This window comes from Megascapheus bottae, chromosome 5, assembly GCF_031878675.1.
Source record: "Megascapheus bottae isolate mThoBot1 chromosome 5, mThoBot2.hap1, whole genome shotgun sequence".
Classification (NCBI taxonomy): domain Eukaryota; kingdom Metazoa; phylum Chordata; class Mammalia; order Rodentia; family Geomyidae; genus Megascapheus; species Megascapheus bottae.
Window position 1 is genome coordinate 41,079,179 of NC_143513.1, and position 15,649 is coordinate 41,094,827.

At 44.3% G+C, this 15,649-nt stretch overlaps 1 protein-coding gene across 1 annotated transcript in view; it reads left to right on the top strand.

The window, feature by feature from the left end:
• Positions 1–15,649, top strand: part of Cdhr3 (cadherin related family member 3) — a 70,894-nt gene that overhangs the window by 11,321 nt on the left and 43,924 nt on the right. The window contains exons 2-4 of the mRNA XM_090332225.1: positions 6,376–6,581; positions 11,117–11,282; positions 12,929–13,026. Coding sequence (XP_090188351.1) covers positions 6,376–6,581; positions 11,117–11,282; positions 12,929–13,026 — 470 coding nt within the window. The remainder of the gene's footprint in view (positions 1–6,375; positions 6,582–11,116; positions 11,283–12,928; positions 13,027–15,649) is intronic.

Here is a 15,649-nt window from a genome sequence, read left to right on the forward strand (position 1 = left end):
GGGCCTCTGGCCTCTGGCCTCTATATTTTAGAAATTCAGTAGCAGTCTTTCCTTGAGGAGCGGCGGCTAAAGTAAGGCCTTGTACATGGGAGGGTCCAATATCAGCACATAGTGAAATAAAGTCCGTGATTCCTCCCTTATTCCTATGGGGTCTGATAGCCGCCTGACAGGCGGCGTTGGCATTTTCATAGGCTATGTGTCTAACTATAATATTCCTTGCGTTCTCATCTTGTACTAGGTGGTCTGCAGTCTCCATTAATCGAGACAAAAATTCTAGATAAGGTTCATTCGGTCCCTGTTTAACTTCTACTAAATTTTTTGTACGATTGGAATTACGTAACCTTTTCCAAGCCTCTTTCGCCGCAGCATTTATTTGTAAATAGGCTTCCTTTGCATAACCCAATTGATCTTCGGTGTTTTTATAGATTCCCTCTCGTAACAACTGATCAAAAGTGTAAGGCAGGTTCTTAGACCTATTTGTTTCAATTTTAGCCCGACACTGTGCAGTGAACTCTGTCTCCCATAATAAGTACTCTCCCGCACTAAGGCATGCTCTGGCAAGCCGCTTCCAGTCATTTGGGCATACAATACCAGCACACGCGGCCTCTAATATTACTTGAGTAAAAGGGGCAGTTGGCCCATATTGGGAGCAGGCACTCTTTAAATCCTGCAATAGTTTAACAGTAACAGGTTGATGGTATACTTGTTCATCCTGATCAACTAAACTAGGGAAGCATCGAGGCTCTGAAATATCTTCCCTCTCTCTAGCAGCCTGAGCCAGGTTTAATTGCGATGCACTGTGCCTGGTTGTAGTGCCTGTTAAAAGGGACTTGTTGCTAGGGCCTTTAGGCCTGAAAGGTTGGAAAAGGGATTGAGGCTGTAAGGCTGCAGCCGGAGGCGGTGGGTGTGAGGGATAGGATTTAGAATCAGAAACCATAGTGGCCTGAGGGTAATATCTCCTTCCTACTTCTGGAGGGGCTCTCTGCTCTATCCCCATTTTAGATAGTAGATGTAGCATTTCTTCTAACCTCTTTTCTATTGTAGCTATCCGGTCCTCCATCGGCTCATCATAACTTTCCTCCCTCATATTAAAATTTGAATTCTGATACTCAATATCTACTGGTTGTTGTTCCCTTTTCAAGATCTCACTTAGACTCTCTTGGGCTGCGGCATATGGCTCAGTTTCAGGTTTTTCAGAAGGGTCCTTTAATTCATAAAGTTCCCTTAATTCAAATTCAGCATTCTCATGTTCAGGATCTATGCCTTCACTTACTAAATTATATACATCAATAGCCTCTACTGGGGTCTTTTCGGGGCCATATACATTATAATAATCTTTAATTCTTTTTCCTATCCCCTGCCAGGCTTTTTGGAATTCCTCCTCTATAGACCTCGGGCATGCCTCCTCGAGAAACTGTAGGAAGCTCTGAAGTGCCCCTTTTTCCACCCACATTCCGTGGGCTTCAAGTAGGCCTGTTAAGATCGGTAAATATGACATATAGCTATTAACTTGACCCATAATTTTTTCTCCTGACTATACACTCTCCTAATAGTCCTACGACGTGTTACTCACCACAGGGGGGGGGTCCTTCACCTTGTCCCAGATTTTCAGGTCCCTGTTCGGGCGCCAGTTGCCGGGGTCAGCCGGCAGCAAACCAGGGTTCGCGGATTGGGATTCCTGAAATAGGGGCAAGGACTAGGAAAAAATAGAAGAGAGACAAACAGATGGAGTTCGGGAGGACTACAGCCCAAGTCAGCAGTCCAAGAAGACTGTGAGCTCCAGACTGCTGCCTAAGACTGTCCCGTTTATTTTAAGTTCCGACCTTAAATACTCTTCTTAAAACTAGGGAGTTGCCAGAGGCTACATTCATACAAAATAGTAAACAAATCACATATAGGATAATTGAGAAAGGATTAACATTGCTTAAAGTCATCATGATAAGAACTGATTGACATAGCTTAAAGTCATCATGATAAGATCAGATTGACATTGCTTAAAGTCATCATGATAAGAACTGATTGACATAGCTTAAAGTCATCCTGATAAGAGTTACTTCCTTGTGTATACCGTTGTGTAGGTCCAAGGTCAGGTCCAAGGTCATTGACCCCACAGTCGGTCCCCAACACTTATGAAATCAGCCTTTCCCTGTGACTGGCTTGTAGAAATTCCACACCATTCAGTAGATGAACCATTCTACTGTCCTGCTCACCTTTGTCCCTCCTTGTTCCCAGTGGCTGATGGTGGTCAGGGCAGGCAAGCTGGCTGTGAAACACAAATCTTGGCTTTGTTATTTACTGTAACGTGAGGACAGTAATACACATCTGAGTTGGTGTTTTGAGGAGCAAATGAAAAAAAATCTTACATTATAGGAATGTGGGAGAAAATGGTAATTATATTAATTTTCTAGGGCATAAATTGAGTGCTTAAAACAATCATTCATTTATTCTCTCTCTAAAAAATCAAGGTGTCAGGATTAATTTTTTTCCTTGGCGGTACTGGTACTCGAACTCAGGACTGTATTCTTTTGCTTGGTTCTTTCAGCTCATAGCTGGCTCTCTAACCCTTGAGTTGCACCTCCAATTTTATTTCAATTTGTTTTATTTTATGCCAATAGTGGGGCTTAGAACTCAGAGCCCTGTACTGTTGCTTAACTTTTTTTTTATTGTAATTACTAAAAGGGTTACATGATATTTGCCAGATAGAAGGTGCATTAATTCACATACATTGATACCCTTTCACATGTCTTGGTACCCATTTCCCTCCCCCCCCACACCCCCCACCCGTCTTGGTTTTCCCCCCTTCCCTATCAAATTTCAAATATCCAAATACAAATAAATTCAATATATCAGATAACAAAGTGAGATACTATACCAATATGAGATAACCAAGGGACAGCAAAGGAGATGAGAAACAACATAGTACATTAAGGACAACAATCATTCATTATATGGCTTTTGTTTCAATATCCTGGAGGTCCTTTCAATTAGCTTCACATTATATGGCCTTATGTATCAAGATTTTGCTCTATTGCAGATCTCTGCTAATAGAGCCCAAGGTTTCTACTGATTATGACGAATGAGGGAAACCATTGAGCCTAAGTTCCTTTGAGTCTGGCTTACTTCACTTAATATGATTTTTTCTAAGTCTTTCCATTTCCTAACAAATGGGGCGATGTCCTTTTTTTCTGACAGCAGCATAGAATTCCATTGTGTACAAATACCACAACTTGTTGATCCACTCATCAACTGAGGGACATCTAGGTTGGTTCCATATCTTTGCTATGGTGAAAAATGCTACAATGACCATTGTTGTGCTAGTGGATTTAGTATGTCCTTGTTTCTGGATGGTTGGGTAAATGCCAAGTAGTGGAATTGCTGGGTCATAGGGGAGCTCTATGTTTAGCCTTTTGAGGCACTGCCACACTGCTTTCCATAGTGGTTGAACGAGTTTGCACTCCCACCAACAGCGTAGTAGTGATCCCTCCTGGCCACATCCCCTCCAGCATCTGTTGTCATTCGTTTTCCTGATCCTGGCCATTCTAACTGGAGTGAGGTGGAATCTTAGAGTTGTTTTGATTTGCATTTCTTTTATGACCAGAGATGTTGAGCATTTCTTCATGTGTCTATAGGCCATTTTTGTTTCTTCTTCAGAGAAGACTCTCTTTAAGTCTTTGGCCCATTTTTTAATGGGATGGTTGTTACTTTGGAGGTTAGTTTTGGAGTGATTCAATTTTTTGAGTTGTTGATATATTTTAGATATGAGGCCTTTGTCCGTTGTTTGGTTGGTGAAGATCTTCTCCCACTCTGTAGGCTTCCTGATTAATTTACTATCTATGTCCTTTGCCATACAAAAGCTCTGCAGTTTAATGCAGTCCCACTTATCCAGCCTTTCTCTGATTTGTTGTGATTCTTGGTCCTTATTAAGAAAGTTTCGACCTGTGCCAAGGAGGCCTAGTGTATCTCCTATTCCTTCCTGTAAAGTTTTCAGTGTGTCAGCTTTTACCTCCAGGTCTTTGATCCATTTGGAGTTAATTCTAGTGCAAGGTGACAAAGAAGGATCCAGCTTTAGTTTTCTACAGGTGCTTAACCAGTTCTGCCAGCACAACTTGTTGAAGAGGCTGTCTTTCTTCCATTCTATTTTTTTGGCTCCCTTGTCAAAGATTAGGTGGCCATAGGTCTGTGGTTTAATATCTGGGTCCTCAGTTCTATTCCATTGGTCTTCAGGCCTGTACCTGTGCCAGTACCAAGCTGTTTTGAGAATTATAGCTCTGTAATAGAGTCTAAAGTTTGGAATTGAAATTCCTCCAGCGCTGTTCTTTCTGCTAAGAAGTGTTTTTGCTCTACGGGGTCTTTAATTATTCCATATGAAATTTTGGATTGCCTCTTCTATTTCTTTAAAGAATGACATTGGGATGTTGATGGGTATTGCATTGAATTTGTAGATAGCTCTTGGCAAGATTGTCATTTTCACAATGTTGATTCTTTCAATCCAGGAGCATGGGGGGTTTTTCCATTTCCTTAGTTCTGCTTTAATTTCCTTTTTTAGGGTTTTAAAGTTTTCGTCAAAAAGGTCCTTTACATTCTTAGTTAAGCTAATTCCTAGGTACTTTATTTTCTTTGAGGCTATTGTGAAAGGAGTTTCTTTCCTGATTATTGCCTCGTTCCTCTCACTGTTGGTGTAAAGGAAGGCAGTTGATTTTTGAGGGTTGATTTTATAGCCTGCTACTCTTCCAAAGCTTTGAATCAGCTCAAGGAGCTTGGGAGTAGAGTCTATAGGATTCTTTAAATACAGAATCATGTCATCTGCAAAGAGGGGTAGTTTTATTTCCTCTTTCCCTACTTGGATTCCCTTTATGCTTGCTTCTTGCCTTATTGCACTGGCTAGGAATTCTAGTACTATGTTAAAGAGGAGTGGAGAGAGTGGGCATCCTTGTCTCGTTCCTGATTTTAGAGGGAATGGCTTTAGATTTTCACCATTAAGTGTAATACTTGTTGCTTAACTTTTTTACTCAATGCTGGTGTTCTACCACTTGAATCACACCTGGAGGATTTGTTTGCCCAAGGCTGGCTCTAAATCAAGATCCTCAGATCTCAGCCTCCAGTGTAGCTAAGATTACAGGTGTGACTCGCCAGCTGGTGATTCTTCCTTGACTCTAATGCATCTTTCCAATCTCTGCCTCATTTTTTTCTCTTTTTTTTTGGGGGGGGTGGTCATGGTACTTGAACTCTGGGCCTGGGTGTTGTCCCTGAGCTCTTCAGCTCAAGACTATCACCCTACCCCTTGAGCCACAGCGTCACTTCTCATTGTCTGGTGGTTAACTGGCGATAAGAGTCTCATGGACTTTAGTGCCCAGACTGGCTTTGAACGGTAATCCTCTGATCTCAGCCTCCTGAATAGCTAGGATTACACCATGCCCAGCTCTCTGCCTCATTTTTGCAGCCTTCTTTCCTTGATGCATGTCTCTGAGTCCACCCTTCCTACAAAGATTGTAGTCACTGAATTTAGGACCCACTGAGATCTAATTGACTTCCTCTCAGTTAAGTATACATCTCTGTACCTAGACTCTAGTTTCAAAATAAGTGCGGGGTGGATGCAAATCTTTGGGAGATATTCTCTATTCAGCTCACAATACAAGTGGGGGATTCTGGTTGCTGTTTTCATTACTGAGTCTAGAAGAGCATCCTGAGGTCTAGGTCTTTACTGGAAAAAAAAAGAACACCTACATACATTGTCTTCATTTGTCAAATTCCCCATCTATAATGCAGCCCAAGGCAACTCATATGTCTTCCTGAACTGCTTTTCTCACCTGGTTGACCCTGTCGTCCTGATGCCCAACAGCCTAGCATCCAACAATAGCATTGTCCTTGACAATGGATGTGGAGAGATCCACCATGATTTTGGAGTTCTCTAGTCAGTTGCACTTAGTTATCAGGTGACCCATGAATTAAACATTGGTACAGAGGAGTTTACTACCTTTAGAAACTTCTGTGCCCTTACAAGAGAGAGGACACCATTCCCTAACTACAACCACAGCCCTGCAGTATGGGCTTCCAAGGTCAGAGGCACAGCGTTTCTCTTGCTCTCTCTCTTTGTTGGAGAGAAAGGAGGAGGGAAGTGGGCAGGCAGAGGAAAGCAGCAGCTTTGTTTACAGAATGACAGCAGCAGATTTCATGGGTGCTTGGTGAGGTTGTTTCCTTGGCTCCGAGGTCACATGACGACATCTAGCACTGGGCAAAAGCATGTGGTCCTGAGGAGTGACCACAGCCATTATTTCCAGGAACTGAAGCCACAGACCAAGTTGCTAAGTTTCCTGTTCCCAACAACAACAACAAACCTTTGTGTTTCTGTATGTTTGCATCTTTTTAAATCCACAGGAGAAGCACTCCACCTTATCCACTTACCTGCCACCAGCAACGTGGCAGAGAATTCTCCCCCTGGGACTTTGGTGCACAAATTCTCTGTGAGTCTGTCGGTGTCCGGATCACCTGTGCTGCCAACATTTCCCCTGATAATCAACTCGAATCCCTTCACTGAGGCTGAGGTGTTCACAGTAAACAGCATGGCAGGCACTGACTTTGAGGTAAGAGGCCTCTTACGTGCTCTCCTCACCGTGTGCGGCCTGCAGACAGGAAGGCCCAGGGCTCACACCTGCCTGCCTTGCTTCTGTTCCCCTCTGTTCAACTTCCTCTCTGGTAAGATTCACTAGCTCTGTTTGGGGGCCCCCTTGTCTTTGAACATTCTTTCTCTACTTGAGACAGTCTCCATGACATTGCTACAAATGACAGGCTTCTTATTCCCCCATGCAAAGAGCCTGCACCTTAAACCAGGTGTAGGTGAATGTTGCCTAATGAAGTGCTTGGGATGGGGTAGGCTGGGTACTGATTGTCAAAGTCCAGCCCTGAAGGTTGGAGGTATGGCTCAGATGGTAGAGCTCCAGCCAATAAGTGAAAGCATCAGATACTGAGTTTGAGTCCTGGTCTTGGACCAAGAGAAAAAAACAAAACAAAACAAAAACAAAAACTCTCAAGCTCTGGTGGCCTTCTATCTACTGACTCTGCTTTTTCTATGATTCTGTGATATTTTAGAAGGAAATCTAAGAATTGGCATATTTAAGATGCAAGATGTATGCCCTTTTATAAAAATATAAACCTCTAAGAAAATGAAAAACTACACCTCTAAGTCTAGTTTTCCCTTCTACTCTGTGATGTTCCCTCTGCAATGTTTTCACACCCAATAATTGATACTGAAGAGCCCTGTCCATTTTCTAGTTTACTGAGTCCTTCCCCAAGTCCATCCCTCCCTGTGGCACAGCCGTCCTGCCCTTGCACCTTAAAAGTCTTCCAAGGATGCCTTTGGGCCCGGGTGTCAGGACTTACTTGGACTTTGGGATTCTCCTCCATCTCCTTCCTCCATGGCCTGGGCTCCCCCCTCCCCTGCCCTCTGCCCTGCAATTTTCATCCACCATGCTTGCAATCCTCATAGGACCCAGTGGACTCAGGCTGGCCTGGTCTGGCTGAGGGTCATACCCAGCTCATCAGTAGCATCACTGGGGAGGCTTTCGAAGTCTGTGTGGGAAGGAATGTGGCCGGTAGGAAGGACTCCCGATCAGCTGCTCTGGGCCCTCTGCCACGCAGGGAATGTATGACTAACATTTTCCACCTCTGCGTCTAGTGCTGCGGGTTCTGGGCCTTATCTGCCCTGTGTACCTACCCTGTTGTCACCTGGCTTGCCTGTTCAGCTGCTGCCTGTCTGCTCCTGAAGCCTTGTCAATAGCTCTCACTTACAGAGCACATCATATATGCCAGGGACTGTGGATGGTGCTTTACCTGTGTCTGCTCCCATAATCCTCAAATCCATCTACTGATTCTACTGTTTAGTATCTCCTCTTTTTCACAGATGAGGAATATGACACATAGAGAAATTAGGAATTCAAAATTGTTCTAGGTTGCGCAGCAAGAAGGTAGCTGAGCTAAGACTAAAACCTAAGCAGTCTGGCTCCAGAGCTCTCATTATTATTTTTTTAAATAGCTTTGTTGAGATGTTAATTCACATGGCATATTATTTGCCCATTTAAATTATAGATCAGTGGTTTTTAGTATAAAGTCATGCAACCATCGCCACAATCTAATTTTACAAAAATGTCACTACCCCAATATGAAACCATGTCACCATTAGCTGCCATTCTATTCTCAGACGTCACTCTGTATCCTCCTGATTCCTGGCCCAACCCCTAAGTAACCACAATCTGCTTTCCATTTTTATGGGCTTTCTATCCTGGACATTTTGTATGAGTATAATTGTCTAGAATGTGGTATGTGATGACTGGCTTTTACTACACATGAAGTCTCAAGGATCACTCATGTAACATATACCAGAAATTCATTCCTTTGTATAGCTGAATACTACTCCATTATAAGCATGCCACGTTTTGTATATCCATTCATTAATTGGCAGACATAAGGTTGTTTCCACTCGAGAGATCTCAACCTCTGTGGTCTGTTGCCTTCAATGATGATGATAAATCTCCTTCAAATCTGAAGCACATAACATTACCACCATTTAAAATAGTACTTCGTGCTGTTGGATAGGACTAAGAGACAACAAGTCTAACTATGTGGTCCAAGATTATATAGTCATAAAAGATGAAGGAAGAATTTAGCAATCAGTTTCTCCAATTCCTAATATCAGGCCATTTCTTCCCGGCACCTACCTTTCCAACTCTCATGTGACTTAAGCAGGCCATGACTCGTTCAAGTCCAAGAACTCTTGTCTTATCCTAACTTTTTGAGACAGACAAATTTCTTAACCTTTCAACTAATCTAAGCTCAAGTAAGCAATGAGTTTTCCAAGTCCCAAGCCCTTATAGCACATGGCTGAAAGGTGGCAGCTTTGAGATCTGATTCCAAGAATCCTTGTCTGTGTCCCCATCCTGTGCTGGCTCACTGTTGCCCAGCAAGAGAGATAGACCATGGGTGGGGCACAGAAGCTCATGACTGCAATCCCAGCTACTCAGGAGGTAGATATCTGGAGGACAGTGATTCAAGGCCAGCCCAGGCAAAAAGTTAGCATGATCCCATGCTATGGGATAAGCTGGATGTGATGCTGAGTCCCTTGTGTCAAGTTCCTGCACCTGAGGATCATGGTCTAGGCCAGTCATGAGAAACCCAATATGAAAAACAAGAAGGTTGAAGGCATGGCTCAAGTGGTAGAGTATCTGCCTAGCAAATGTGAGGCCTTGAGTTCAAAACCAAGAGAGTGAGTGTGAGAGAGAGAGACAGAAACAGAGACAGAGAGGCTGAGAGAGACAAAAGCAGACAGAGACTGCTGTGGCAGGTGACTGATTCTGAGTAAAGTTCATTGAGAGCCAAGTTAGAAAAGGCTGCATGGAGGAGGTGGTAGGTATCATTTTTGATTTCTCCAGACCTAGACTAGTTGGGAGAAGAGAAGGCAGTTGGGAGTGAACACATGCAGTGGAGGGAGAGCTTGTTGACAGGTTCAAACCTCAGTACTGGCAGAAACAGTATGGGGAGGAGGAGAGAAGGAGAATCTGTTCTGAATCACATGATGCTGATCCTGGCTAAAATATACTATAACAGAATACCACAGAGTGGATGGTTTATGAAGAAAAGAAATGTGTCCCCCCACTGACCAAAGGCTGTGAAGTCCAATACCAAGATGTTTGGTGAGGGTTTCCTTGCAAAAACAATCACATGACAAGAACACACAGGAGAGCAAAAGCAGGGACCACGTCACAACCTAGAAGCAGAACTTACTTTTATTACAACTGACTGTTTAGCTGGGCATGGTGGCTTATACCTGTGATTCTAGCTACTCTGAAGGCTGGGATCTGAGGACTGCAGTTCAAAATCAGCCTGGGCAGGAAAAAAATCTGTGAGTCTCTTATCTCCAATTAATTAGCAAAAAAGCTAGAAGTGAAGCCATGGCTCAATCGATAGATTGCTAGCCTTGAACAAACAGACAAAGCTCAAGGGCAGTGCCTAGGCTCTGTGTTTGAGTCCCAGGACTGGCACAAAGAACAATGAAACCTCAGTTCTCAAAATAAGCACATCAGTCCATTCATGAGACCTTCTGATGACTCACATCCTTACAATGTCACAGTGGCAATCACATTCCAACCCTGGGGTTCTGGGTTAGTCATATCTTGAAGGACTCTGGGCCTTCTGGAGTTTCAGAGGCTAAAGTGGAGGTAGAAGTCTGCCTGGCCACAAGGGATCCTGCTGGTATCTTCTCTAGATTCTGCTAGTCCTCCCACCTCTCTCAGGGTTCCTTACATCTCTGTAAAACCCTTATGGTTCAGGAGGCAAAGTTCCTGGCAACAGAAAAATGCAGGGAAAAGGCACCAAAAAGGTGAACAGGCATGTTATGAAGTTAATATTCCTTGTTTGTGCACATGTTTATTTCTTCTTGGGAGCAGCCTTTGGAAAATTAGAGTGTGAAATGCAACTGTGATTTCAGGGAAGCACAGCACCCTTTCTTTTTCTTTTATTCTTTTTCTTCTGTCTTTTTGGTGCTCGTCCTGGGACTTGATTGCAGGGTCTAGGCACTGCTCTGAGCTCTTTTGCTTAAGGCTAGAACTGTATTACTTGAGTCACAGCTCTGCTTTCAACATTTTTGGCAATTCATTGGAAATAAAAGTCTCATGGACTTTTCATGCCCAGGCTGGCTTCGAACCTCAGCTCTCAGCTTCCTGAGTCGCTAAGGTTTACATGGGTGATCCACACATACCTGGAAGAATCATTTCTTAAGAAAAGCCAAGCATATTCGGGGTACCTAAGTGTTCTGCATCAAGGGGCCAGCACCCAAGTTGTGGTAGATTTTGAACATTCCAGGCTTTCTGTCTCTGGTCAATTACAGGGGATGTCTCCTGAATATTTTCCTTTCCTATTAAAGGCAGAATCCCACATGGGAGTCTCTTTTGTGAAGTGTCATTGGGCTTCTCTTGGAAGGGCTAAGACAAAATAACTCCTGACTGAAAGAAAAATCATCTCCACAAGGCTGGCTCAGGCTTTCCTAGGAAGGTCCCTTTGCAAATCACATGCATACCAAATAGCTCGCCATTCATTCGGTTGCTAAGAATTTTGCATTTTGTTATAGGTTGTCACCACTGGGAAGGCACAACTAGATTTCGAGACAGGACCACAAACATTTGATTTGCAGATTTATGTGAAGGATGACGCTGGTGTCACCGACCTGCAGGTCCTGACTGTTCAGATAACAGATGTGAATGAGCCACCTCAGTTCCAAGGCAGCTTGGCAAAAGGTAAAACACACGACACAGGGACACAGAGAGGCAGGGACAATGGAGCCCAGACGGTGGCATCAGGGAGGACCCTGGGGGGACACAGCAGAACAGCACAAGTAAATAAACAAGCAGCTGTTTCCTTGGAAAAGGCAGCTGCTTAATGAGCAGGGGATAAATGAAATGGCCTCGGGCTCAGCCCAGCAATCATGCCATCCAACCCTTCACAAAAGCCCCCACATCTGTGGCTCCCTCCATCCCCTCCCAGTTCTAGGAGAACACGGAGAGCCAGGGAACTCACGTGGATCATTCTAGACCTCAGTGTGGCATGTGGACTCTCCCTTGGGTATCTGCCACAGCTTAGGGACAATATAAAGAACTGGCACCAAGGGGCACTACTTAGAGCAACCTTCCTGGCTTTGAACACCAACTGTGTAGTGACAATCTCCAAGATTTGTTTCAGTACAGGTGTTCCCCTAAATTCCTCACCCAGACACTCACCTATTCTAGCCAAGATCACCTGGATGTTAAACGTCTTCTCCAACTTAGGGTGCCCCAGACCAAACTCTGGACACCCCCTGCCCATCTCCCACTCCACCACTCTCTACAGTGTCTTTCAGTTTAGTCAACAGCAACTCCAAGCTCAAGCTCAGGCCCAAGATGGTCTGGGTCTGAGTTCTAATTTTACCACTTAGAAGCCGCAAAAAGAACTTCGTAATTTGTTTAGGCTTCAGCTTCCTCACTTCTAAAGTGCTAATTGCACTAAAAGAATAATGTTGATATCCCAGCATGATTATGTCAGGTGTTGATGGCTTACACCTAGCTATTCAGGAGACTGAGATTTGAGGATCAGGTTCAAAGCCAGCCCAAGTCTTGTGAGGCTGTTATCTTCAATTAATCAACAAAAAGCTGGAAGTGGAGCTATGGCTCAAAGTTGGTAGGTGGACTAGCCTTGTGTGGAAACAGCTGAGGGACAGCAACACACAGCCCCTGAGTTCAAGCTCTAGGACTAGTATACATCCACCCAAACTCATAATAGTTACAATATCTTCTATAACACTATTGGCTTACTATGAATGTAAAAAGAGAAAATATATATTGAGTCCTCATCACACGGCCCCCTACAAAGAAAATTCTATCAAGAATGTGGCGGCCCATCAGGCAAGGTTGCTTGCACCTGCCTCCCTTACACCATCACCAAGAACTGTGGTGCAGTTTTGGCCCCTTCCCTGAGCCTCCGTGCGTTTCTCTGGCCATCTTTCCTCTGTTCTGTGCTTGTGATGAGCCCTTCATTGCAGGCGGCCCTCCCTGCTGGGATGCTAGGTATACTTCAAAAGGTTACCTTGGCAGGACTTGGGAGCAAATCGTGCTTTAATGTGATCCTGGATCATGGAGAAGCTAAGGCACTGTGGCTGCATCCTAACTCTCACCTATCCTCACCCAAACAACAGCCCCCTCTTCCTTATCCAGGTCACACTCCATGGAGAAAAATGACACCTTTGTACTTCACTGATTGCCATAAATGGATCTGTTCCCACAAGTAGGCTGCAGCTTTGACTCCAGGCCTTTGTTGACCCCTGCCCCATGGTGGAGTTCAGCTGCCTTGGACCCGGTTTTCCCTCTCTAATGAATGTTCCTTATGTATTTCCTTTTGGTTGCTGGCCCAGGTTTAGAGCTCTATGTAGCAGAAAGAGAAAATCCTGGGTTCATTTACCAGCTTGAGGCCTTTGATCCAGAAGACACAATTCGGAACCTGCCACTTAGTGTAAGTCTTCCTGGCAAACAGCAGAAGGATTTGTTTATGTGGGCCTTGACACAGGAGTCTGGTGTCCAAGGCAGGTAGGTGTGGGTGGTGGCAGCTGGGGCTAAACTTTGTTCCCTTCTGGAGCAGATGCTGGGATAGCTGGAATGGGTCAGGAGTTTGGAAGACAAATGCTCCAGCCTAGTGTCATGGCCCTGTGTGATCTCAGACAAACTCTTCATCTCTCTGAGCATCTTTTTCTTCATGAGTAACACAGAAAGAGTAATAGCACAGGATTATGAATACTAGATAATATATGTAAAGCCACTTAGTACAGGGCCAGGCCTACCAAAACTGCTCCATGTTTTAAATTTTTAAGCTGGTAAAAAAGAAATTGACCTGTACTGTTTTAAAAGGAAGTATGAAGAATACACCCAAAGCCAGACACTAACATAACCTTGACAAGAGTCAAAGCCAAATTGCTTAGAGCCAAATTAAAGTGAGAGAAAAAAAGGAAAAATGAAAAAATAAAAAAAGAGAGTCCTGGGCCGGGAATTTGGCCTAGTGGTTAAAGTGCTTGCCTAGCATGCACGAAGACCCGGGTTCGATTCCTTGGTACCACATACATAGAAAAAGCTGGAAGTGGTGCTGAGGCTCAAGTGGTAGAGCTCTAGCCTTGAGAAAGTCCAAGGACAGTGCTCAGGCCCTGAGCTCAAGCCCAGGACTGGCAAAAAAAAAAAAAAAAAAAAAAAGAAAAAGAAAAAAAGAAAAAAGAAAGTCCTAGGGAGCTGGTCTGATAGTTCACATCTGTAATCCTACTAAAGAGGCTGCGAGGAAGAGACTCTTAGTTAAAGGCCAGCCCATTCCAGCCAGAAAGTTTATGAGACTTCATCTCAACCAATAAAAAGCTGGGCATGATGGTACACACCTGTCATCCCTGTTGCTTAGGAAGCATTGATAGGAAGATGGTGGTACAGACCAGCCCAAGCAAAAAAGTGAGATCTATTAAAAAAAAAAAATAAGGGCACTTTTAGAAAGGGGATGGGACTGGGGGCATGGGATGGCTCAAAACGTAGGCTTGAAGGGTTTTGCCTACCTAGCAGTGCAAAACCCTGAGTTCAAACCCCAGTACTACAAGAAAAAAAAAGGGGAGAGCTAGCTGAAGGAACAGTTTGAGACAGCTGGTGCCTCTTCTGTCCCCTGTAAGGTTGACTTTTCTTAATGGAGCTCCCAGGAGCAATTGAATACCGCCCCCCTGAACCCCCACTCTGCCGTGAAGTCTCTTTGTTGCTTGGCTTGGATGCCCACAATCCTCAACTGCCCTGCGCATGCCCTGTGAACACGCTGAGGCTAGGCAGCTCTATCTGGAGGGGTAAAAGAAGCAAATTCCACCCCATCAATGTAGAGCCAACAGCTCTGCTGCTCACAGGCCTTACCCAGAAGGTGCTGATTCAGCACCCTTTTTCCTTTTTTCCTTTTCTTTTTCTTTTGGTCAGTCATAAGACTTGAACTCTGGGCCTGGACGCTGTCCCTGAGTTCTTCAGCTCAAGGCTACCACCCTACCCCTTGAGCTACAGCGCCACTTCCGGTTTTCTGGTGGTTAATTGGGAAACAAGAATCTCAGGGACTTTTATGCCTGAGCTGGCTTTGAACTGTGATCCTCAGATCTCAGTCTCCTGAGTAGCCTGGCTTCCTTTTATCCTTTTAAAAAAAAATGTAAAAGGATATGGTTGGGAAGAGGTGACGCTGCCCAAGATACCTTGTACATAAAACAGACACGGCTGATTGAATCCCCCTCGTATAAACTATTTGAAGACAATAATTTAAAAAAAAAATAAAAGAATGTAGTTGTACATCATTTAGACCAATATTGTTCAGTGTTAGACCTGGCTTGTGAAACACTCTCAGCTCATTTCTGGTCTGACCCTCCTCCTATCCACCACAAGACTGGTAGCTAGTGTGTGATGCCCAGGCTGAGGCCTAGCTCGAGCTCCTCCTCCGTGGGTCCTTTGAGAAGTGGATGTAGGTGGATTAGGGACTCAAAAGCCAGAACTGGAGGTGTGGCCCCAGTACAGGCACAAAGTAATAACACTACTACGAATAGTACTACTACTAATGGTAATAATGATGATGACGATAGGCTCAAGCATAAAGAAGAGTTACATCTCCAGCATTTCTTTTTTTCTCCCTGAAGAAAATCTACCTCCCTTTACCCATCCCCTGCCCTCCCTCTTCTGGCCTGGCTTTCCGCTGGCCCTGTGACTGGAGCAGAGCCTCCCTGGAGACCAGACATTAATAGGTTTCTCAGCTGGAGGCAAAGTGATCTAGTGCAGCCATCCTTCCATTAAGGGACTTTCTCTGGCCCTTCTATTAAGGAAGGGCTTTGCATAAAATGAGGTATGCTTTGTCTTCACCAGGGCAGATAAAGGATTAAATTAAAAGAGTAATAATCTAGCTAGCTGCAAGGCTAGTGGGAAGACAATGCAGAAGGCATGCTTGGGTCATCTTTGTGGCTCCAAGAACTGGCAGCTGTAGTCTTTTGATCTGTCTGAGAGTAAATGATCATTATATGCCAAACCTGGGCTTTGGCAAGGTCCTGGATGGATAGGACCTTTGGCTGGTCCATAGTTGAGAGGGGAACTGAGGA